The sequence below is a fragment of the Coturnix japonica genome, chromosome 1 (assembly GCF_054131305.1).
Source record: "Coturnix japonica strain WE chromosome 1, WE-NBRP24, whole genome shotgun sequence".
In the NCBI taxonomy this organism is placed as follows: domain Eukaryota; kingdom Metazoa; phylum Chordata; class Aves; order Galliformes; family Phasianidae; genus Coturnix; species Coturnix japonica.
The window spans coordinates 121,431,821-121,457,311 of NC_140663.1; the positions used below are offsets into that span (position 1 = coordinate 121,431,821).

The 25,491-nt window shown below is 41.8% G+C and overlaps 1 protein-coding gene across 9 annotated transcripts in view; it reads right to left on the reverse strand.

Annotated features, from left to right (window-relative positions):
* AFF3 (ALF transcription elongation factor 3) overlaps nucleotides 1–25,491 on the reverse strand; it is a 305,750-nt gene that overhangs the window by 32,039 nt on the left and 248,220 nt on the right. For 5 of the 9 annotated variants that reach the window (XR_014941034.1, XR_014941035.1, XM_085533180.1 and 2 more), the window contains one exon: nucleotides 6,558–6,726. Coding sequence is in view for 7 of the 9 variants with exons in the window: in XM_085533180.1 (XP_085389306.1) it covers nucleotides 6,558–6,726 (169 nt within the window). In the remaining 2 variants the exon portion in view is untranslated. The remainder of the gene's footprint in view (nucleotides 1–6,557; nucleotides 6,727–25,491) is intronic. The other 4 variants (XM_085533184.1, XM_085533170.1, XM_015850512.3 and 1 more) reach the window with 1 other exon arrangement.

Below are 25,491 nucleotides of genomic sequence, written 5' to 3' on the forward strand. Positions count from 1 at the left end.
ACATGCAAAGAGGCATATAGTGGCAGTGCTAACCAGGCTATGCATGTAGTCTGTCTGGTATTGATGCTATAATCCTGTGAGATCATGCAAACATTTGCTCTGTGGTGGTATTGTCAAGTGCTCATTTGCTAAGTATTGTGTAGCTGTTAGTTCTCCTCTTTGTTCCTGTCACAACATGATCAAGTTATAAGAGAGCATCTAAAATATAATGATGTTTGGACAGTGAAGTGGTGGGATAATTATGATTTCAAATGTAACCACAGCTCAGAAAATGCTATTACTGAATAATGTGCAAGTGTTTTCTAGTGTTTCTTGCACTCAGTAATTTGAATGCAATAGGATGAATAGGAAAGGGGAAAAAAAAGATGGAGTGGATGGCCAACCATATTCTAAGCCACATTCTAGCCCAGTGTGAAAAATGCCCTAATTTCCTAAACTGGAACCAAAACTTGGTCAACTAGACTCTTGCTCATGAAAACTATTGATGCTCTGGAAGAAAGTTTGCTCAGGACAGAATATCCAGTCCTTAAGAGCCTCCAAATTAAAGGCACTTCTATTAAAAGGAGTTGCTTGAATGCAGCACAAGCTTCCTTCATAGCCAAGGGTGCCTTCAGAGTCACCCATGGAAGGCTGTATACACTCTACAGGAAACAAAGGCTCCTAAAATGAGCAGAAGAGTGAGACTTGGAATTCATATGATACAAAAACTCTTCCCTCTGAAATGTCTAATTTTCTCATTATCCAGCTAGCCAGTACCTATGCGAAGCTTGCTGGATGGCCTTGAGTTTATTTTTTCTTAATCTTACTCCCTAATATCTTACATGATGAATTTCTTTCCAGAGTTGTAAGTCTTATAAATGGGTGGGAAGCATTTCTCTTGGATGAAGATATATTTTTAAGACTCTTAACTCTATGTAAAAGAAACTTTTTTTTACTGCTGCTGAGGGTAGAGATGGATGCATTTGTTGCCATATGTTATGCACATACTGGACTTATTACACATATAACGAAAGTTCCATTATATATGGAGGTCTTTGGAGTGTTCAGAAGATGTATTTAACAAAAGCACATACATCAAAAGCACGTGTGAAAAGATATGCCTCTGCCCATAATTATAGGCCAGAGTGAGGGCAGCTTGAAAGTGCAAAAACATCTTCCCAGTTTTCTGTTACATCCCATCCTCTTTGAGTAACTTGTCGTTCTCAAAAGCAGCAGTTCAAGGGATAACAGCAAACCAGCAGAAAACAATGATTAATTGCTGTAGTGTCATAACTTGTCAATACTGCACTTTCCTGCAGTGATGTGTCTGCTGTTCAGGTGGAATAGCTGCACTCCCACCAACCTGTAGGCCAACTACAAAGTCTAATATAACGTATCAACAATATTGCCAACTCTGCTAGTTTTTTCAGGAGTTTTTTCAGAATTTATTTATTTTTCTTCTCAGTATTCTGGTGAGCCTGATAGAGTTTAGTCAGTGTACATGAGTGATGCCAATTCACTTTTGGAAGCAGTTTATTCAATGGATTGCTCTAACTGAGAAGTACTTTACTTTGAAAAGTACTGTACTTTGAAATCACTTTCAAAAACAATATAAGTGGCAAGAGAACAGTCAAGAGGGAAGAACAGACCCAATGAGAAAAAGGATTGGGAAGATTCACTTGCAAGGTTTTACCAATCCACATTACATGACCAACAGTTATTATTTGTGGTAGGAAATGAAACTCTCTAATTCTTCAATCTGCATCTCTTCCCTGTAAGGGTCACACACATTTCTGTGGAAGAAAAGTTGGTTTGCTTGAAGTGAGTTAGCTTTGGCAGTATGTAAGGATGGAAAGGTGTTGAGGGAGTTGGTGGCAAAATGGTCTTGCATAAGAGAAATGTACTGCCCTCAAGACCTTGACAAGCACTGGGCAGTTTTTAATTGGGGTGAAGCTGTTAATAGCCAGATGGTTGACAGCAGTAGGAACAATGGTCAGGGGTGAAGTTGACTTGCCATGAACTGTTTTGTACCAAAATCTGTCTGGGCATGAAAACCCAAATTGGGAAAACACTATCAGAGCAGGATGGTTCCAGGGACTAATGCACCACAAATGCAGATGTACTGGGCTTCAGTGAGAAACAGAAGGATGTGATCCACTTATTTAATAACCGTGGTTGGATTTATCTGTACGATATAGACAACAATATCTGAGCTAGTCAACAAGTTCCTTCTCCAGTCAGTGGTGTGAAACATTTCATCTTGAAATAGGCATCTGAAATAGGTCAGATGAGCTGGGCCCTAAAAAATGTTTGTTCCTCTCCACTCTCTGTAAAGAAGAGGCTGAAGTGATGAACAGATGTAGGTATCTACAGTAAAAGTGTCCAGATTTGGGTGGGCTGACTCACACATAGTATGCCTATTTATCTCAGATGTCTTCTAGGCTACAAATGCAATCAGAGATATACATCCAAAAGAAACTTTTGTCAAAACTCATTATCCAGAAAGGCTTTCTGCGGTGAAGGGCTGTTAAACAATATAAGCATAATGGGATAACTCTATGCTTGTTATTGCAAAGAGGGAACTAAGGTGTAGCTAGTACTGTTGTAAAGTTGAAGCATGATACCCCCTTCACTGAAAGATTGGATTGTCTGTAATATGCATGTGTTTAACCCATTGTGGGCTAGGAGTATATTTAGTCAATATTATATATATATATTATTATTAATATTATATCAGCATATTATTTTATCCCAATGATAACCCATTTGTGCTGTCCTACGATCAAATATTTCATCCTGTGCAATCCCTTTTACACATGTGGTCTTTTCATTGTAGTTAAGATAGATTATAAAGATGTTAGTGTTGGTGATGATGATACATATGTTTCTAGATGAAACATATTAGAAAATAAGACTGATACAGAAAATGTAACATTGTCCCTAAACCCAATCCTAAAGCTACAGCTCTTTGGATTCACTGAGGAAATCTATGGATGAGGTGACTGGGGCATGCTCACTGGTTAGGTAATTAGTTAGGTGCACACAACTTTCCTCTTTTTGGGCTAAGGAGAGGGGAGCCAATGTTGTACAACACCTTAGGGAACAACAGGCAGCTGCAGGCAGTGGCTGCCCATACGTTTGTACTAATGTTCGTGCACTTGAATGACTGGATGGACAGTGCTGATGGGGAAGGAAAATGGGGAAAAGCATAACCAATCAATTCAGCTTGACTAGGTCAGTCACGTAACTTGAGATTAAAGAGTATATCCTGGAATGATGGAATAGGCACAGAAAAAAAGTCTTTGATGGTTATGAACTGGTCACTAGAGCAAAGGCTATAAAAGACACTGCAACTGTTGTGTAGGGTTGGCAGCACCCAGGACAGCACACCTCTCTCTTCTGTCCTGGTTACTCTTCAATATACCGATGCTCTCTCCTACTCAATGTATTCTCTGCTTCTTTGCTGCCATTCCTTCCCTAGGCCTTCCTGCACAGTGGGACTTCCTCAGCTGTCTAACCAGGCTTGGTCTTACTAAAGGTCTGGAAGATAATTGGAACAAAGAATAAACAAACTAAATTCTTAGCTTTTGAAATGTGGTTCTTCTGTGGACTTGAGATCTATACTTTTTTTTCCCTACCATCTGAAATAATTGGAAGGAAGTTACTGTTTTCCAGAGTCTTCATTTATGACATTAATTAGGGTCATGCAAAGAATTCATGGCCTCAGCAAAGAAACAGGAGATAGAAGTCTCAGTCCCTTGTTCATAATTTCAGGTTTGGCAGTTCACAAAACTGTAACTACTTGCATTACTGTCTGAGGCTCCTTAATTTGTCCACATCACTGAAACCAGTCTGAATGTTGTCTCCTGTTCTAGCTCAGCCATTATTCTTAGTTTACTGCAGACATAAAGTGTAGACAGCTGAGCTAGTCACTACAGGCTCTAAATAGTCACTGGAAAGAAAGAGACACTTTTAGGGTGCAATTCATCTAATCTATTTTATATGTATACTTTACAATGAGCTGCTTTTACACTCTAGGCAACTGCATTTAGACACGGAAAAACAACTCGAAGATTTCAACATGAGATGAGGGAAAAATACAGAAGAAATGTAACAGTAGCTGAATTTCTATATAAACTAAAATACAGAAGATAACCTGTCCTAGAAATAAAAGTCTTATAAGTATACACATATGATATTTCTGATTGCAGAAAAGAAGGGAGAGCTCACAATGGCCTGCGGATTTCCAGATATTCTTTCCAACCTGGACATATGGATTTTCTGCCCGGCACTGTGCTGGAGTACTCAAGTTCATTGTTCTTGAATTCATTATTTTATGCGTATGCAATGACAAAGATGTATTTGCTTCTTCTGTCTTATCCAATAGATGAAATTAATCATAAGACCACGGAATAGAGACTGCTAATTAAATTTAGATGGACAGGACCTCCCTTAAAAGAGCTCCCAAGGACTTGTATCTCTCAATTTATGGGGTAAGAACATGGCATGTACTTTAGGAAGGTGGCTTCACTGGGTTCCTAATTGTAAGTTAAAGCATTAATGCAAATCAGACAGGGCTTCTACTCAGATATGTCACATAAAGAAGTTTTGAAGTGGTGCCATCAGTCATACAATGGTCTAGGGAAAACATGGGGCCTCAGGAAAAGCACAGATATCCTACTGCCCTGGTGCATTGTGATCCTATCCAGGTGAATGTCGTGTCTTCTTCTGTATCCTAAAGAATACACTACAGAAACCACTGCAGCCGTCACATTTTTGAGTCCTCTACATCTTCATACAAGTGTTTTTTGTACAGCGTGCCTTAGAATGCAAACCATTCAAATACAAAGCAAAGAGAGAAACAATCTGTTGGAGCCATGCAGCTGTTTTGAGACAGTAATCACTGATAACTCAGACTCTATACAAAAGTAATTCCACATATCTTGAGAGGATACCTATAAAATGCTTTAAGGGGAGGCACTTCCTTCAAATTTCCATGGCTTTCCATCCCTTGCTTGACTTTACAAAGCCCATGACCTTCCTCAGTGAATTCACTTTCCATGTTCCCTTAGGAATTGGCACTCTCATGCCCAAGCAGCACAGCTATCTGCCTAGATGCTCTTTTATCTTATCTGGGTACTATGCTTCTGCCCCTTTTATCTCATATTTCTTTCTCTCCTACTATGGTTCCTTGTCTTTAGTCTCTTCACTCCTTTTCTTCCACCTTCTCAGACACCCACTGGGAGAGGAGAGTGTGAGACCTCTACACTGAACCCAGCAGGGAATGGACAGAGTAGGTCGAGATGGGTCTGATGAGCAGGCTTAGAATGGGAAATAAGAAAAGGGATAATGCAGAGAGGGAAGAGAGACTGGAAGGAAGAAAGTGGGAAAACTGAAGAGAGAGCATTAGGAAAGGGACAAACTGAGAGGAAAATTAACTTGAAATGAATCTGAAAGCTCTGTGGAGGAAAGAGAGGAAGTGGTAAATAAGGAACAAAACCTGAGAAAAACAACATATAGAGTATAGAAAAACACAGGACATTTAAGTGAGTGGTACATTTTCGCTGGTAGGAAATGTAGCCCCAAATACTGAGCAAAACATGAGGAAAGGCTTGCTGGTTATTCAGGATAATGTTTCGGGGTGAGAGAATCTGTGAGGCTTAGTTGCCAGGGGAGGAGTCCAGTGAGGGGATGCTTTATGTGGAACAGAAAAATACACTCCTGTATTTTATGTGCATTTACAATCTTGTCACTAGATTTTGAATATTTTTACATACATTAATGCATGTGATATGGCCGTGGAGTTCACGGTTTTATATTAAAGGTGTGTATTGACCAAAACACATAAAAATGTCACGTGGTAGATGAACAGAGTACAGAAAGCAGCCCAGTAGTTTCTGCTGAGAACAGTATAGAGGTGAAAGCAGAAGGTGGCACAGCACTGGCAGCTGATTTGTACTTTGGCCAGGGCTTGTCTACATGTAGAAATTTTCAGTGCTAACTTTCCAGATGGCAAGTTTGAGCTTAATGTTTTGCACCACGAGTAATTCAGTTTAGTCCATGCTGGAGGTGGATTAAAATAAATCACACAAAGGCAGCAGCAGTGGAGAATAATTCACATGGGGAGTGAGGTGAGGGACGTGCGTGAGTGAAAAACAACTATTTTGATTTAAAAATCCACCCTCAAAATGATTTCATAATAGCTTCCCTGTGTGGAGAAGCCTTTAGTTCCCTCGCTATGCTGAGAGCCCACACCAGGACTTACGCAGTCAGAAAGCCATTGCTATGGAGTCAGAGATGCACAAAACCTCTAGCAAGCTGTGAGCCTTCTGAAGGGCTCCAGTTTGAGGGAAATATCACACGGTCATTTCCTTCTTCATTTTTGTTTCATTTGCTTTTATCTGCCCCAGCATCCCCTACCGATTGCATTTCGCAGGGTGCCAGGAGGAGGATCCCTGTTCTTTTCACATCCATTTTGTTTTTATGCATCTCCTCCCAGGCTCCTGGGCTGGAAAAAAGGTCTGAGTGGGCATAATAGCAGATTGTCACCCCGAATCATGAAGAGTGGGTGCCCTTACCTCTGGGCTGGAGTAATGAGAGGGCTTGCTGCCGTCACTCTCACTGGAGCTGCTCTCGCTCTCTGAGTCAGACTCTGAGCTGCTCTCGGACTCACTGGAGCTGCTGCTGCTCGACCCCTTGCTGGAGAGTCCTGGGGCTCGGGTGCTTGACTGTGGCCCCACCAGGCTGCTGGGCCCATGGGAATGAGAGGGAAGAAGAGAAAACAAACAGAGAGAAACACTTAAAACCACACTGTATTGGGAGCATACCTATTTGTGAGCTTGCCTGTGCTTCTATGGAAGGGTGAAGGGAGTTCAACGTTATGTTATCATGTATGATTGGAGGGAAAGGGGTCAGCTGCATGTGCATTTACATCTAGAGCTTTTGATGTCCCTTCTTCACGTGAAGGAGGGTAAAGCTTTCAATTCAGCTAATCCCTTTTCTCATTCAACAAACTGTTTTGGATACATTAACAGTGTCAAATGTGGTAAAAACAGCACAGAGGAAGCAGCCTTACAGTGCCTAATGAACCCTGCACAGGGGTGAAAGCTGGCAAAGGTGAACAGTCAGCAGAGCTGTAGTACGCAGAACCAACCATTTACAGCAGTGATAGAATAACAATAGTGATCTGTCCTCACTGGAACTTCTTACTCTCATTTTGTTCCTTCACACTGCTTTACCTACCCACAGGAGATGTGGTTGCTTTGATATTGACAACTGCATGATCTAAGGCTCTGATCCCGCAGAAGCATGAAGAGATCAGGCTCGTGTTTTTGCACATCAGCAGAGCTGTGCTGTCAGCAGAGCTGCTTGACTTCTTAAAAGTTATGTTTGCGTGCAAGTGTTTGTATTATCAGGCCTGACAGTAGAAGAAATGTATACTTTCCCCAAATAGTTGACCATGCATATTAAAATATCACAGTCATAAAGGCTTGAGTATGAAATGTCCTATTAAGTCATCCAGCTTATTCCCTAGGCAATGCAAGATTGTTCCCTGTAGCGGGATGCATTTTCTAGTGAGTTGTCCAATTGGATTTTAAATGACTTGAATGCAGCTTTTACTTTTACCTCTGGGAAACTTCTCTGCAAACTAACCCAAATTCCACTGTCAGAGATTTCTCCCTATGTTCAACCTGAAGTTGCCCTTTTAAAATTTATTGTTGTTACTTATTATTTCATCCTATTACTAATAGTTTCAGTGATGAATTATCCTCCTCCCTTTTTCCTTTCACATATTTTCAGACTGTTTTCCTGCCCTACTTCAGTCATCTTCCAGACAAGGCCATACACATATACTTCTTCTGATCTTTCTTCATAAGTCATTATCTCTGGGGATACAGGATCATTTTTATGGCTTTTTTCTGAACTCATTCCAATTTGTCTATATCTCTCTGATAACAGGATGCCCAAAACAGAGTGCTACATTACAGATAGTTCTCACTAGAGCCCTACAATGAAGGGCTATTACATCCCTGCTCCTTGATGCCGTTGCTTTTGTAAACATATACCAGAGCTATGATGGAATATATAGTCCATTAACACTCCTACATCTCTTTCAACACTTCTTTCTCCATAGTTCCTCCACTGATAGCTACACTTCAGATTACTTGCTTCCAGAGAGGTTAGTTTGCTTTGTTTTTTTCCTCCCATGCCAGATCTCATTTTCTTCTTTGCTGTACATGCTTCTAATACCTCGGGCTCTTTTTGATTTACTTCTCTGCCCTCAGAGGTGTCTGCAGCAACTTCTAATATAGTATCAAATGCAAATTTAATTAAATAGTTATTCACTTCCTTTTCCAGATCATTAATAAGTCCGTTAAATAAACCCCGCATGAAACACACCAGCACCCTAATAACCAACCTTTCCCAACTCCGCTTACCAGTGTTTATCATTACCTTAGTTTATGCTCCATCAGTCCAATATTGTGGCTAATGCAATGGGAACTTTGGAATGCATTTTGTGAGAAATAATATCTAATAATTAATTACAGTTCAGCTATGTTGCACCTAATGAATTGTCTTTATCTGCCAATAGTGCATTTCATTCTGGAGATCTGGGATCTGATACCTAACACAAGCTGTATACAACAGGCACGCTCTGGTGCTAGAGAAGAGGCCAACCCATCAGATGTGGGTTCAGGTCTGTGATTCCCCACAGCGCACACTTTCCAGCTCCATTCCTGTCTCCCTTAACACATGCCAGTCTTTCCCCACTGGAGCACCGGTCCCATACAACATAGTGCTCCAACCACATCACCTTCAAGAAGTGCCTGCATGCATGCAGCTCTAGGAGGCCTGTCGACATACACAGACACTAATGCAATAGGTATATTTATGCCTTTTAGAACTTGCCTTCTGCTGGTTTTGATGTTATTCATTGTGTCCCTTTGTCTGACAAGGTAGGTGTGGAAAATGCAAGATTTTCAGGCAGCCATTTGTATAACAGCATTAAGGCGCCTGTAACAGTAACAGCTAAGAAGCCTGTAAAATTGTTCCTTTCTGGGGAAGGAAAATTGATGCTTTGTGCACTACCTTCAGACAATGTAGTTTTGAACTTGCACAGGTTGCCCAGTAAACTCCAGATCTACACTGTTCACTTATATTAACAGATTACAGTCAATCCCTTGCCAATAAAATAGTGAGAGCTATATAGAGGCCACTGTGATTTTTCTGGTTTAGATATTTTTTTTCCTTAAGGGAATATGAAAAGGTAAGTGCCTTTCCTGACATTGCAACTTAGGGAATGCCTTTGACAGTGTCCAGCTCTGATGGATTCCCCATCCTCTCCACAACAGCATTGTGGCTGCTGCCAGAAAAGTTCTTCAACATCACAGAACATCTGCACATTTATGTCCTGCCCCCAGTGATTGTGGTTTTAATTTTTAAACCATAATTCTTGTTTGGCATTGACCGAAGTATTCAGAATTGCTATATAGGGGATGAGGGAGAAAAAAAACCCCACAGTCATATTTCTTTCCTGTTGTGACATGAAATGTTTTTCTAGGCTGCTGAATAGGAATTGTTACTACAGCCATAGATATAAAATATAACCATTGGACTCTTCACAAACATCTGGAGATCTATGTGTGCTGCTCTAATGATAGCCAATATACTGAAGAAACTGAACAACATTACAGTATTTTCCCACTTAAGCTGATACTGTTGTAGCTCCCTGTTCCCTTTCTAGCCTTTCCATTTTTAACTGCAGTGAATTTTTACAAGGATCCTCATTCATTACATTACAGTGACCAGGTTGAAAACATCTACACACACATATATATATGTATATATCATGCTTTCTTCAAAAAAGTGACCATTATTTCAAAGCTGTGGCTTCCATTTTGGACTGTTCTCTCTGAAGTACGTAAGCAAGATCACTCAGACAAAATGAAATACCAATTTGCATTTTAATGATGTGGCACATAACATTCATGCATATTCTGCCACTGCCTTATACTCTAGAATTAATTACTGGATTGCAGAAATGATACTTTTATTTTAAACAATTAAACAACAGCTTGGGTAAGAACCACACGTACCCTCTGGCTTAGGAGAGCAAATACACTGAAAAAGTGCTAGAAACTCTGTAAATCACTTCATAACCAACGGAACACTTGAAGTTACTGATCACAGTCAGAAACTATAGTCAGCTGTCCTGACCATGTTAAGCTTACTCAATGTTTCTTAGGTGTGGAGGCTCAGAAATACCCTTATTTTGGGAAATTAATACTGCTCCACTCAAACCAATCTGAGATCCAGGATGAGAGGGGGAATCACCTTACTCTTTGGAAGAGCCTGAGGTATTAGGTGTGGCGGGACCTGTTATTAGAGCCATTGGACTGCATGGCGCTGGCCAGACAATGAACAGTATGGAGGTGGTTTAAGCACTTGTACAAGAAGGTACAGGCAGGTCTTTTCTACTCAGTCAGTGAAGGTTCCTAAATCAGATTACCTCAGCTGCCCTGAAAGGTTAGTTAGACCAGATCCGGGCCCTGTTTCACGCTTCCTATTAAGCTACTGCTTACAGCTGTGCCGCTTGTCATGACAATAAATCATGATGTCGAGTACTGGGCACCAGAAATTCCTGGGTAGCTAAGTGTACACTTCATTGCAGGAATTCAGCCTCGATATTTCAAAGGCAGAAAATACGGATGCCTGATCAAGGTTGATGTAAAACAGATGCAGTCCTTTGCCAAACTGCAAGTGTTTGATAGCAATATTAAACTAATTCAAAATAAAATAACCACTAAAGAATTTGTTATTCCAGTTCTTCATTGTATTACATCATGATACTCACTTTACACAGGTACAAATGAATATCAAGAATTCAAGGCAAAGGAGAATCAGGTCTGTACCAAGAAAACATATCAGAGTGACTCTGAAAATACTTTTCTGGCCACAACAAACACTTTGAACATGTCCATGCTTCATATGTTAGGATCCAGACAGTCTGTGTAGTTCCACTTTGCAGCAATTGTATCCAGAGCCCTCTTAGCAAAAAACTCTTTAACAGAACTAGACACTACCTGCTGTATTTCTCCTTGTCTGGAGATGAGACAATATTTACCCAGTGTCATCGGTATTGCTGTAATTGCTTAAACTATTTTTCTTTAAACTCTCACTTTGCAGTGAGGCCATCCACCAAGCAATGTCCCGCTACTAAGTGACCCAGGCTAACATTATGAAAGAGCAATGCTACCGTTAGTATAAAGAGATGACTCGTATAAGCTGGTGATGCTGTTAGGAATCATATCAAGGTTGAGAGGTAAACGTGGAGAAGGAGATCTAAATCTGCAGATTTTGCAACTGTAGGAGAAAATCCTAAGAAAGACTTCATGAATGCTTCAAGTATTTGAAATGCCCCAAAAATCTATCACTGCCTTGAAGAACAATGACAATTGTGGGAAAACAATACTCTGAAACAGACAGCCAGTCCCTTGGCTGGCATAAGCTGTCACAGCTCCATTGACTTCAATTAGGCCACACTGTTTTAAATCAAACCATAAATCTGACCAAGACTCTGAAATGATATTTCAAACTTAGTGATGAAAACATATTCCACAGTTTAGAGATCTGTTGGCAGAGTCTCTGTTTTTATTCTGGATTAAAGTTATCTGAAACACCCTTTCCTTCTTCCCTTTTGCAGTCAACCTAAAGTCTATTGAAAGTCTTCTATGGAAAACACTTTACCCTTTGTTGTGAGAAGCAAATTCCACATGGTACTTCCTCAAAGCAGAAACTGAGAGCATGGTGCCAAGATCCGTGTAATTATCTCTGCCGCCTGGCACTAAAGATGCTGCAAGCCTCCCATGCACGCAGCAGGGAATTCCTGTGTTGGTAATTGTGAATGAGTCACAGACACAATGGAAATGCCCACTCCTTGCTGCTGCCCCTGAGTAGCTTTTGAATTTTCTTTCAGTGAGAACATCTGATGAATGCTTCCCATGTGGGGGCTATCCTGGGCTTACCTATCAGCACATCCCAGTGTTGGAACAGAACACATGGGCATATTTTCTGAGGCAACCACGGAATGCCAAGGAATAGTCCAATCAGGATAGCTGACAGGAATGGATCTGGAAGTCATCCATTCATTGCAGGCCAAAGTCATGCTGAGAAAAGAGAGATGATACCACAAACTCTACAATTTTCATCTGCTTGAGGGCAGTCGGATATCCCCAAGGTTTAAAATATGAAAGCTGGTTCTGCATTTAAAATATTCTGCATACAACATGAGTATAAGCAGCCTCTGCTCCAGGTTTAGGCCTGCCATGACATGTCTGAATGACCAAATCATTCCAAACTTCTAAGGCTCTGCCTTCCTCACCTGGTCCCCATTGCAGTCATAAATGGGGATAACTAAACTTGCATGCCCTCAAGTTTGTTGGGTGATGTCCTTTGTAACTGCTTAAAAAGCACTTGGATATCCTCGCTGTGAACACAGTATGGAAGTGATACAAATTTATGTCTTTGTACCTTTGCTAACTGAGAGCATGAAACCAATTAGCTGCCTGAGTTCTTTACAGTTGCCCATTGTAGAAACCTATTGTTCACTAACAACAACAAAAAAAAGCAGCTGGCCCTGCCATGGTCGGCAAAAAAATAAATAAATGAGGCTGGGCATTTCCTTTCTCCAGGTAAACGATTTCCCAGGAGTCTGTTAATACCTTTCGGAAACAGAGAAATGTTTTCATACCTCATTCCTATAACAGATGAGGTATGAAATGGGAATCATGATGAGTGAGAGTCCTGGAGGCTGTTTGGCTTGTCACAATATATAAAGCTCCTATGGAAGCGCCGCATTACCTTAGCCGCACCACCTTTGCACAGCACAACTAATAAAGCACAGCTGCCAAGAACAGAGTTCATAGGCCCCACCTATATTTTAACACTGTCCTTGGGAGTTGCTTAAACAGTTTGTGCTGACAAGACGGCAAGTATCATCTGATAATGCAAACCTAAGGTAAATCTGGTCTTTGCAGAGAGTAAGGTGTGCCCTGTGTGATTGCGGCTTAATTGCCTGAATAGCCGCCAAAGAAAAACAAATTGTTAAGAAGAGACATTTAGAAAAACAAGTTATGAGGCTCATGTGCACACACGGCCCTCAAGAGAATTGAGTCTGGCTGGGGGGAGGTATCTATTTAAAGGCTGGTTGATGCCAGTAGCAAAATCACAGCTCCCACCTTGGAGAAAAAGAGAAAAATCACTGAAAAAACCTTGGCTAAAATCCTCTCCTAAAATAAAATGCAACATGGCAATTAATAGTGACATCTTTGTATAAATAGCTCTATCAGAAGGAGTGTGTGCCGGTGTATCTGAGATGAAAGGGTCCAATAGACCTGGAGCAGCATTAGCGTGGGGATGAAGTGATTAGTCAGCTGGCTGACAGCTGTGCTAGGAGCCTGCTGCCAGATCCCAGTGTATGCTTTCCACTGCTGCCAAGTGTTTGCTTGTCGCTCTAGATAAATGGAGCATCAGCAGTGTTTTATTTGACCTGCTCACAAGAAAAATAAAGCAACTCTGACTTCCTCAGTGTGTTTGTCGTTGACCTCGCATCAGCTGAATATGAGTGGAGAAATTCTCTGGTCCAGGGAAAATTAACTCTTCAGTGGAAGGGGGCCCTCACAGTCTTTTTAAGTTGGTGGCATAATTAGACTCTTCGCGTCTCAACATACAGTGACTTAAAGAGTGGGAAGCACTGCCTATGTACCCTGTGCTTGGAACACGCCCTTAGACCAATGACCTGGAGAATGATGAACAGCTTTGAGAACAGCCTATAAACAGCCACACTCCTGTCCCCAGAGTGAAACTGGGAAACCATTTCCATGGAGAACTTTCAGGACGGAAATAAGTCGCAAGCAGTAGAAGTTGTGGAGAAGACTCACTCAGGACTGTGCTTTTCATTTCCCTCTGAGACCAAGGGCAACAGCTTTTATGTGCTTTCTTTCAGATGTACACCAGAAGTTTCTTTTTTTTCTCTCTCTCTTTCCTTCATCAGTTTGATAATAATAAAATCATAGAATCATTTAGGTTGTTAAAGAGCTCTAAGATCATTTCGTTCAACTGCCAGCCCATCCCCACCATGTCCATTAACCACATCCCTCAATGCCACATCCATACAGTTCCTGAACACCTCAGGGATGGTGACTCCCTCACTGCCCTTGGGCAGCCTGTTCAGAATGGCAACAAATACCATACAGAAGACAAATACTGAAAGTACAGTCCTTTCCAGTACTTTCTAGAACATTTCAACTATGTATTCTTTCATTTTTGGAATCTGGCCCCCAGATAGACTTCGCAAGAAGGAAAAACAACTCTTTTAAGCACTGGTATATATATGGTACTAGTGTCTGAGCCTGTGGTCAGGCAGAGTTTTTCCACATCTGAAAAACCAGAAGTTTTGGATATCTTTCTGGCACTTAATGGTTCTTCATAATAACCAAGCACATTCTTCTGGAAACCATTACCTTCCATTTTTCTCTCTTCCTCACCTGCCTCTCCTTCCCTCCATCCTTTGACAGAGTTCCTTCCCTGGCAGCATCAGGAGTTACTGCACACAGTTGCCAGCTGTCTCTAGAGAGAATGAGCTCATTTGCCCAGGTAAGATCAGATTACTGAGTTCAGGGCTCAGCTGTTAGAAGGTCTCATTAGAGTGGGCTAATATAAAAGGCACAAGTCTCAGCAGAAGTTCTTTTGATCACTGAGCATCTGAACTCCACCACCTGAAGGATGATTCTGGAGCAAAGAACCTTCAAGAAAGAGGGAGAGTCCCATAGGATTTGCTTGTTCACAAAATGTTAACATTGCATGCAACAGTAGGAGAAGACATCCTCGTACTTTAGCAAAATAAGCAGTTGGTGAGTGCTAAGTGAGGTCGATGAAAATAAGGTCTCATTTTGGTAAGAGTTGAATGGGACTGTTTATAAGTAATCTGGCAGGAGGTTACCTGGAGATCTCAACTAAGGTGATTTGCTGACTGTGGATAAATAAGGTATGTGACTTGCACAATCAGAACTTCATCTATTTTGCAAGGCCTGAAAAAGTGACTGAATAAAAATGTAGCTGAGTTAAGGGGGAACTGGGCCCCCATGGTTGGATCTTGATAAAGCTTGCCAATGAGGTAGAGGATACTAGGATTGCATGCATCCATTTTTTCTGCCTTTGACTTACAAGAAGACCTAACTGTGACTATTCAGAAATGCCCCATAGAGATTCTGACCTCTTTTGATTGACTAGAGGGAATCTGGGATTCTAAGGGTAAACAGTATGCCTGGTATGCACAATGCTGTATTCAGTGTGACTTAGAATGGAAGCCCAGAAGGTTTATTTCAGATTCATCTGCATAAATACTCTTCCATGGTTCAGTCAGCTTCCTTCCACTTGTCCTAAAGATTAGAGGTGATACGCAATATGTACATCCACTCCTAACCCAGTACTGCACCATGGCATTAAGGCTGAACTCCTTTCAGATTCAATGATACTTCATTTTGGAGGTGGCCCCAGCAGCATAGTATTTTGTGCAGTAGGCTCCAGTGCCTTGGGATAAATGTAAAAATAAACATAATTAAGCACAGGATCAGGTCATCAGTAAAAATATGGACCACCAATAGAGGGAGTGTCAGAAACTAGGTTAGTCAAGAACCTGCTTCAGAAGGTTTATGCAGGATTTAACTTGTCAAGTTATAAGAAAAAGGATTAGATGAGCATGAATTTCTGTAGGTAAATATCCAGATGAGGTTGTTAAGGAGCATGCATTCTGTGCTTATAGGTCAGATGACAGAGAGAAAGTGCAGAAAGGGATATAAAGTCGGTCGGTATCAAAATAGTCATAGCAAGGAGCAATGCAGAACATTTTTGTGGAAAATGTAGAGTGGCATTAATCCACCATCTTCAAAATATCTCATCAGAAGAATTTCATACCATTTCTCTTGAGATCAGCCTGGTTGTTGCTTTGCTTGTCTCGTTTATTTCCTAAAACATGAGGCACAGATGCACTTCTATCCCCAAAACCAGCAATTCTTGCTTCTGAGTGACGGATTCATTAAGAAGCCACAGAAGACTAAACTTCAGAGTAGGAGAATCCTCATCTGCTTTGGCCTGCCATTGCCTTAGTTCAGAATTACCATTAACATAACACCAGTCATCGCTGCCCAGCTAAGCAGGCAGCCTTTGCTAATTTCCAGAAGCAGTTGTGCTTTGCCTCATCAAGGCAGCCCTTTGCCTCGGTTTGCAAGGCCCTGAGCATGGCTCTATCTTGCAAGACCTCTCGCTAAGCTCTTAGAGTCCAAATACAGATGAACTTGTGCAGATAAAATTACTAACTACCGTAATGGCTGTCCAAATGGGTGCAATAAATTTCAGTGTGAGACAAACTCTCTCAGGTTTTACTGACTCTTAATGTTGCTGCTGCCAGCTTTAGTGTTACTCTTTGACTCGAGCCATATTCTGTTGTCTCCCAAAGGTCTTTTCGGCCCGTCAGCTCTAATCAATATGCTGCCTTGAGAAGGAGCTTGTTTTAAGTAGGTTTGCTCACCATAAAGAACCATATAAAGAAAATTTGACTTCTACTCCTTGTCAGCATGTATCACTTCCTATGCAGAGCAGCATTTAGATGGTCTGTTAGTGGAATCTGAGTGCTCTCTTTTATATGTTTCAAGAAATGACAAATGCCTGAGAAAAATGCATAGTTGTTCTACAGAAGACATTAGGCAGACTCAGGAACGGCAAGCAGAACAGCTAATAAAGCTCAGAATTGTAGCAGAGAGGATGTTAAAAGCTAATTACTTTGAGATTATTTGAAGGCTTATAAAAGGTTCTTCTATGCTCCATTCTGGTGTAAGTACAGCCTGTTTTCCAGCAGCATGCACAACTGGTTTAATGTGTTTTTAGAAAGAGCTGCCCAGGAAATTCTGTTTACCTGCCATTGACATGCTAGCCCCAAATAAAGGATGTTTAAAACCAATTTTCAGCCGCTGAATACTTGCCCATGGTTCAGCCTTAGGTTTTCAGGGGTCTGAGCTGCTGGGAAAAAACTTCTCCCACTTTGACTAGGCTCAGATTCTTGACCCTGTACTCCAGCTAGATAAAGTCACCCTATAAAGCTTGAATGGGAGTACATGGACGTGCTCATGGAGCCCAGGAATGGTCTTCTTGTCAAGGTTATCTGGATCTAACTCACTGAAATACAGCATAATGTTGTGCAGGTACTTGATGGTGGTTTTTAAAACAGAGAGCGGCCCCTACTAGTAAACTTTGCTGTACCTTCCTCAGCTATATTGCATAAAGTTGTCCCATGAAGCTCAATGACAAGGTATGATAAGCACAACTATACAAATCTATGTTAAGAAAGAGTTATGCAAATTGCCCTTTGCAATTCAAATGGAAAATCAAATGTGAATTGCATCCTGTTGTTAGACATCACCCTTGGAAAGTAAACGTAAGGTTTGTTTATGCACACACACAGAGTGAGGGGAGGCAGAAATAAATTACAAAGCAAATATAATTTTATTTGCTTTATTCATCTAGAATGTGGTATTGATGTGTCTGGACTCAGTGGCTCCCCAGCTGCACCCTCCTCCAGGATGTTATCAATCCTTTATTTCTGTAAAATGCACTACCACCTAGTAGGAAAAGCACCAGAATGGTATGTCATTTTAATAAAAAAAGCCAGTCTTACTCCATGCTGTGTCCTGATGTAGTTGTTGTCATATCTTCCAATATATTTTTCAATCCATATTTCCTATGTTTTGCTGTTTTTTAACTGCCATGCATCTTTTTTAGTTTTCTTATTACAGTATCTCTGAGGCATGCGGAGATGCCTTTGCCTACTCCTCAGCGTAGCTTTTGTTCTCCCTGCCCCTCCTGAAGCAGCAGAAAGAAAATGCAAACACAGGGCAGGCGAGCGGGGAGAAGCATTGCTCAGCACTGTTCCCTCCCTGTGCCACAGCAAGATGCTGCTGTCCCTCCTCTCTCTCCCCCAGACCAACTGGCCATGCTCTTTTGTCCAGAGAAGCTGTGGTGCCCCATCCCTGGAGGTGCTCAAGGCCAGGCTGGATGGGGCCCTGGGCAGCCTGAGCTGGTAGGGGGCAGCCCTGCCCACGGCGGAGATCAGGGCTGGATTATCTTTAAGGTCTCTTCCAACTTAATCCATTCCGTGATTCTTCTCTCCCCACCTGCCTGAGGTCCTGCATACCCCAGGTTAAGCTCTGTGAAGTGTGGGACTCTTCAGAGCGCCGGCATACATTTAGCAGTGCTATCCAGCAGGAGACCAGTTAAGGTATAGGAGTCAGCATGTGCTGATACTGGAAGTTCAGCATCCAGCTGTGAGGACATACATTCTGCATTTCTTTAGAAGCGATCAGGTCATCTGCCTCAACTGGGAAGCAGCGGGGGAAGAACAGGAGATTCTGCACAAGAGCTTTACAGAGAAGATGAGACAGACAGATAGGTTTCCAGGAGAGTATGGGTTTCCACAGTCTGTGAAGCAAGGAAATCACTCCTTGGGATTTTTTACCACCTCAAAATGACTCTAACCCTTGCTAGACAAGCTGCAGCGTGGGGAGAAAGATCAAGTGTTGGGCCCTTGCCATTAGCTTTGACATTAGGGGAAAGGACTAGATGACTTCTTTTGATAACTAGCACGAAGACCCCAGCAGGGTTTCAGACAGTTTTATTAATCATAAAAGTCAATAAAAATAGACTGTTCCTCAGAGGCAAAGGAAAAGCAAAACCTTGGAAGAACAAATCAGGGCAGGCATCTTCTATTCCTAAGAGCATTTTGTTTGCATTCTGCACTTGAAACAGAAAGGGGATACTTAAGAATGAAACTCCCAAGTGATATAATCAAATACTTTCCCAGGAAAGGAGAAAGCACTTTCTTATGGACTTGTGTTGCAACAGGGAAAGATTTTGATAGGCTTTATGTACAGCTTGGAGATAATGAACTATTGGCAGTTTACCCTGAGACTTGCATGGCACACCCACTGTCAGCAAGTTTCCTCCCATGCCTTTGCACTCATCTAAGTGCAAGGCATGAGGGGAACCTCTTTACTCTTGCCTGTCCCTTTCCTCTTTGCCTCCCCCCCCCACTTCTTTTTTCCAATGGACAGAGATTACTTTTGGTTGCCTCTATGCCACCATCCATTGCATAGACTCAACAGTCTTTAGCTGCCTTTGCAATATGAATGTCAGGCCCATAAGGATGTCTTCACCTATCTTAGGGCTTCTCAAGATGCCTGTGTACCTCACTTCCATCTTAACTTTCGCACCCCACAGTGTGAATAAATCCTTCCAAGCAAGCCCAAGTGTAAGACAAAGCACTCCTGTCTTTCTGGGCCTGCAGACAACCCTCACCAAACAAGATATAAACTCTGTCATCAAAACCAGCTTTATGAAGTTGTTGACTGCAAAACGCAATGGCAGTTTAAATGCAAGCATTCATTCATCTTATTTTAACTGGAAGGGTTTTGGTGGCAAAATAACTGGATTAAGAATGGGGGTATGATGCAAGTAAAAATGAGTCTGGATGAGAACTGCGGGCAGTGGGTGGGAGAGGAAGCCTTCAGAGCCAGTTGATCCATGGGGCTGGTGACCGAAACATGTACAGTAGGGGAATGATGTAGATCATCTGCCCAGCAAGAATCACAGAATGGCTTAGGTTAGAGGACCTTAAAGATCCGTACAGCTGGAAACACAAGCCATCCAGACATTGCATAGTGGCAGTTTCACCCACTATTCCACACTACAGCAGCCTGCTCCATGACCGTCAAAGTAAAATAGACTCTGGGGGTGTTAAGAGATGCTGTGTTTGGGGCATTTTGTGGCAGGTAGGAGGTGCGGCAGCAGAAGGCTGGAAAACTTTTCTCCATCATACATTTCTGGGTCTGTTTCTGAATGTGGTCTGAGGCAGCCCATCAGGTCATGCTTTATTCATTTAACTGCCTTATTGCACTCCTTCTCTTAAACCTCGCTGTTAGGAGACTGCTTTCAATTTTTTTTGGAGTCTCTCTCAAGTACAGTTGTCTGGCATCGCTGCCCAGAGCAGCTGCTGACAACGCCAATGCTCTGTGCTGCAAAACCCTTCCTCTCTGAAATCGAGGGTAGGAAAAAATCATCATGAAATAATGGACTAATGTGGCCATTCTATCTATACTGCTCATAAATTAGATTTTGAACTTGGCAATTGCAGGGTAATTAGGAGGAGAGTAGCTCTCCTGCAGGAACATATATTTCCTATTCTGCCTGCCTGTTACATTCCAGCTTAATTTTTCCTTTGTTCACTCAGCACAGAGAACTGCAATTACCAAAGGTGAGAGCATAGTGGCAATTTTTGAATCGGGAGGACACTTAGGACAGAAACGGGGGGAAAAAAGAAAGAGAAAAAGGACAGATATCACTAGTAATTAAAATAATTTTGAATTAGAGAGACTATTCCAATAATTGCTTTTGTATAATTGTCACCCCATAACATATCCTTATGAATTACTAATATGGTGAAATTACTTTTCTGTGGAGACTGAGCTGAAACAGTCAGCTTTCTTAAACACACCCTCACGAATCACAGACAGGCAATGTGTGGACAGCCATTTCCGAATGGCAGGCAATGCTGTGGTGCTGATCAGTAACAGCCACGTGGGTTTTAAGCCCTTCTTCCCCCTTTGGTCCCCTCAGAGGCACAGGAAACAGAGTAGGAATTCCCATCTCAAGCGGCCAGAAGAAGGTTTCACATTATTAAAATAGATGATTTCCTTCATCCCAGAGCCTCTGAGGAGCATAAATTGTGAACAACATCAAAGCGGTGAGAAGTTTTAGAGCAGACTGTCAAAGAGACTGCTGGGGTTTCCTTGGTAGATTTTCATTTTTAAGGGGTCTCGGCAATTGACTTTCCTTCTTAAAACAGTTCCATATGTCTGAGGATTATTTAAGGCTGTTTTGATTTTGTTGTTGTTGTGGGTTTTAAAGACACAATATCGCAATTATTTAACACAGGGAAATAAAGTTAGGTAGACAGTGCCTGCAGTTACAAATTACTGGGATGATCTCATGGACTAGGACTTTCCACACTTCATCTTTGCTCCCCAGGATTAGGCAGCATGATTCTAGATGAAATGAAAAGCAGCATGGCTATCTGGAAATAAGTACTGGTCCGATGCTGTGCAAATACAGCCACTGACTGTTCACAAATCACACCAATTTTAGGGGATGAAACACACCAGCATGTGTGACACAAGAGTAAGGGCTGTGACATTGGTCCAGATTTGAAGTAGACCCCAGGTAACTTTATTTAATGATTATTGGAATTCATCTGCTAAAAAGCACAACGGCCAGCTGTGGTCTTAGAATAGAAGTCATCAGGGCAAGCTGTGAATAGATTCCTATTAGCTTCCTAACTGAAGGCAAGGGAAAGACTGTTATTAGGCAAGGCATGGGGAGAGTTATTAGTGAACCCCAAGGAGGTGGCTCTTGCTGAGCCTGGGTTTTCAATGCTTTCCCTGCATGGGAAGGTTGATGTTAGTCACCGAGTCACAGACCACACAGGAGAGAAGTGGGTCTCAGTCCAACCAATCGTCCCCATTTGCAAAGCCATGGGTATATTCAGCAGTGATCTACAGACTAGATACCAGGCTGTACTGGCCATATCTAGGAAACCAGCCTTCAGCTATATAGGTAGGAAAAAGGGAGGGGCTGTGAGATGCATTGCCAGTTCTCTGGCTTCTACTGTCATATAAGACCAGGGAGTAAACTGTACCTCTCAGCTGCATCATACTTGGCTCCCCATGGAGTCTGGGGAGGATCTGACCAAAGGGCCCCACGTTCATTGCCAGAGGGAGACTCACCAACCAAGCCTAATGCCTGCAGTGTGCAACCAAGCAGGAGAAGCCAGTGGGTGCTCTGCCATTACAATTGCCCAAAATTCTGCTGGGTTTTGCTGGCAACCACACAAAGTAAAGATCTTTCAGAAGAAAGCACAAGTCGGAATGCTTTCTTTTCCTTTAAGAGAAGGATCTTATTTCACATGTGCATGAGTACATAGGTGACCATGAAAAGAAAAAAGGTCTCTATTAATTGTTTCCTAGCTTAGCAGAAAATGCCAGACTCGTAAATCTGTCATTTATTGCTGGTGAATTATTCCAAAAGTTATTCATAGTTCTTACCTAGTAATCCTTCAAAAAGCATTTTTTTCGTAAATGTTGAATCTAATTTAAAAGCTGCAACTGTGTATCATTTTCAGAACGATCTCTGATTTGAGTTTGATGATCAGGAGAGGATAAGAGCAGAAGATTTATCATTCATGATAATCACGTGACGTAAGAAGGAAATGCTAAATTGTCTGTCACTAATGAGTTCATTCTGATGAGTGTACTTCCCTCAGCTGAACCATACCAGCACTAGTCCTCCATGTACCACTGGCAAGGAGTGATGAGTGCAGTCCTTGATTGCCTCAGTCAGTGCCTTCCACCAACTGGAACCTGGTCAAAACATGAGCCGGCTTCTCTTCTTGTATGAGTTTTTCCTCATACAAGACTAACTTGAAGTAGTTCTGTCTCAGCAAGCTTACAGTTTAAAGCTGATTCCCTTCTGCATTAAATGTGATGGGGTATTGTGGTTTATTTTATTTTTATTTTGATAACTTAAAGCTCTGATTCATTGGTTTGGGTCTTGATTGTGGCCTTGGTTTGATGACTGTGTTGCCTGTTGTTAATTAGTTAACTGTGGTTCTACTAATGCAGTGATGTGTTTTACATTTGTTTGCTTAGTTTTAGTGTACCGAGCTGGCTTGTTTGGTTCAGCTGTAACATGAGTCATGTCAACCAAAGATGTATGTAACTCGAATCAGATACTTCCCAGCCGTGCAGCTCTGCAACCAAATAAATAACTCTGCCTCCCTCAAGATGGTAGCAAGATTAAAAGAAAGCTATTAAAATGCTGTCTTAGTTAGCAATTAAACTAGGAGCCCCTCAAGGTTGCAGTAGGACCTTTAACAAGCTCTTTACCAGACGCAAGACAAACCTAAGGCAAATGCTTTCTAAGCAAGCAAACGCGTCTCACATTTTGGCTGCAGAAACATATGTTGTTAATTTTAGAATTGCAGTTGCTGTGTGAGTTGGGTGTCACTTCTAAGAAAAAAAAAAAAAGAAAGTGTGACTTTTGGGGGGTAATTATTTTTCGGCACAGGTGTGGAGAGTACATTTAAGTACCTTAAATGTTCACACAGCCTAAGCTTTGACTCAATCAAACTGCAGCTTACCACAGCCTGAAAACTGTCATAAAATCTCTTCTTTCAGACATGGTATGGCCTTAATAAAACCCACTGTGGAATTTCCTAGTTTAACAGAGGCTCATCTTTTCTCCTTCCAAATTTTACCTTCCCCCATGATCTCCCTTTTTACATCAGCCAGACCAACCACATTTCACCCCTGCTTCATCCTTGTAGCTGTTGGATTAACTAGAGAAGTGACTGGTGGGTCCAGGCGGTTATGCAGTTCTGCAGTTCCCAGTCCTCTCCAGCTAACCTCCCATCTCAATAGCCAAACACTGCTGCATGATATCCCCGGGAAGCTCAACTCTGAAGAAACCAAGAGTGCTTTGTGGCATTATAGTACATCTTCTCCACGTGGGGCAGTGACAATTCATTTTCTGAATGTTCCCTCATTTAATCAGAAAGGGTATTCACAGAGACTGCTGCAATGTGATGTGGTAAATGACCGGCATATGAATAATTCAAAACAGATCCCCAATTTACTACTGCTCCACGGTGGTACCAGACTTCTGGCCATAAAAACAACCTTACTAATTTGGGTAGGGTGTGTTTGTTCTAATTGTCTACTCTAACCAACCTGGGAGACTTTATGCAGGTAGAGGAGGACAGCATTGTATGGTGGCCAGTGGGAAAAATTTGTCACGGCTCTTGTAATGCTAATAAATGGTTAATACTACATTTTGACCAAATGTAAGAAAACGATGAAATGCATTTCACTGAAAATTATGTGGTGTTGGCTCAGCTTAGCTTCCTACACTGAATGCCAAGGCTCTGGCCGGCTTCAACACTGCTCTTTGTCTGCATGGGTAAAGAATATGCATGGGAATTGTGCAAAGCTCCGGGAGCCAGGCAGATATCCTTGAGACACAGCTGAGACATTCCTGGATAATCAGGTAGCAACCTCACACCTTTCACCAGCATTAAATCACTCATAATTGTTTAGGAAAACAGATATGTTTTTTTTTCAGCAATACTCAGAAAATATTGGCAGTCTGAGATTCAAATTAAGTGGCATCTGACGAGCAGACAACATGCTAATACAGACAATAGTAGAAAAAGACATGTTGAACCTAAGGTCACAGTATGTCTCTGTATCATTTACAGAGGGATAATCTCAGAGGAGTGTTCGGGTTTTGCTGTTTTTTCAAGCTGTTCTCTGGGCTTGCACAGCCGACTCTGCAGTTGTTCTCTCCTTCAGCTCAAACGGAGATAGGTGTTGTGCTGCTAACCCCTCGAAGAAGAGAAGAAAGGTGATCCAACAGATGGAAGAGCCCCAAATGAGGTTCTTGTGAGGGCTCCATCTTTCAGCCTCCCTATTTCAAAACTGTGGGCTGCGGCCTTTGTGTTAGAAGCCCAACGCTCTTCTTTTCTGTGTTCTCTTTCTGAGCAGTTCCTGGCGGGTGTTTGCATGATACACCACGAAGTTCTGAACTAGAAAAATGAGCATGCTGCTTGTCATTAGTTTCAGCATGCTGGGAATCTGCCAGGCTTCTACAAAACTGCTCATTTTCTGAGTCTTAGCTTTTTTCTTTTTCCTTTTTTTATCGAGCAGAAGACAAGCCTTGTCTTATTAAGTGAAAACAATAGAGTGAGAAGTTGGAAATTGCCAGGAAGCCTGGGAAAGACTGACACTCAGCCGAGATTTCATCCCATGTTTTCCTGTTGACCTCACAGGCTCTCAACACAAGAGCACTGAGTACATTAAAGAAAGGCCACAGTCTCATTTGGTCCTGTGAACATTGGCAATATGTTATGAGGACAATATACAAGCTTGAAAGGGAAAAAAACGCAGCAATGTCCTCATGCCCTGGAGGTTTTGTCTGGTGCGATGCTGTTTAACCAGAGCTCTGTGAGGTTTTAAATGGCCATAGGAGATTTATAGTAGGTCATGACCAGATCTCTTTTCAGGGCAAAGTTTGAAAAGTCCATTTGTCTGAAAATTAAAAAAAAAAGAGTCTGGTAATTCTCCAAGGTTTTTCCTCTTCCTTCAGGCAACTATTTTTGCCTGGCCAGAGTTCCTAAGCCCTCCCCAAGAGCCCTTTTAATGTGGGAAATATTGTCCTAGTGTCTGCTATCAAAGGAATAATGTTGTCAATACAAATATTTACAAACTCTCTAGCTCCACATGGTCAGTATCAAGATTATTAAGTTTTAGAAGAAGAGACACAATGACCTTAGAAGAAGCAGCTTCAGGAGAT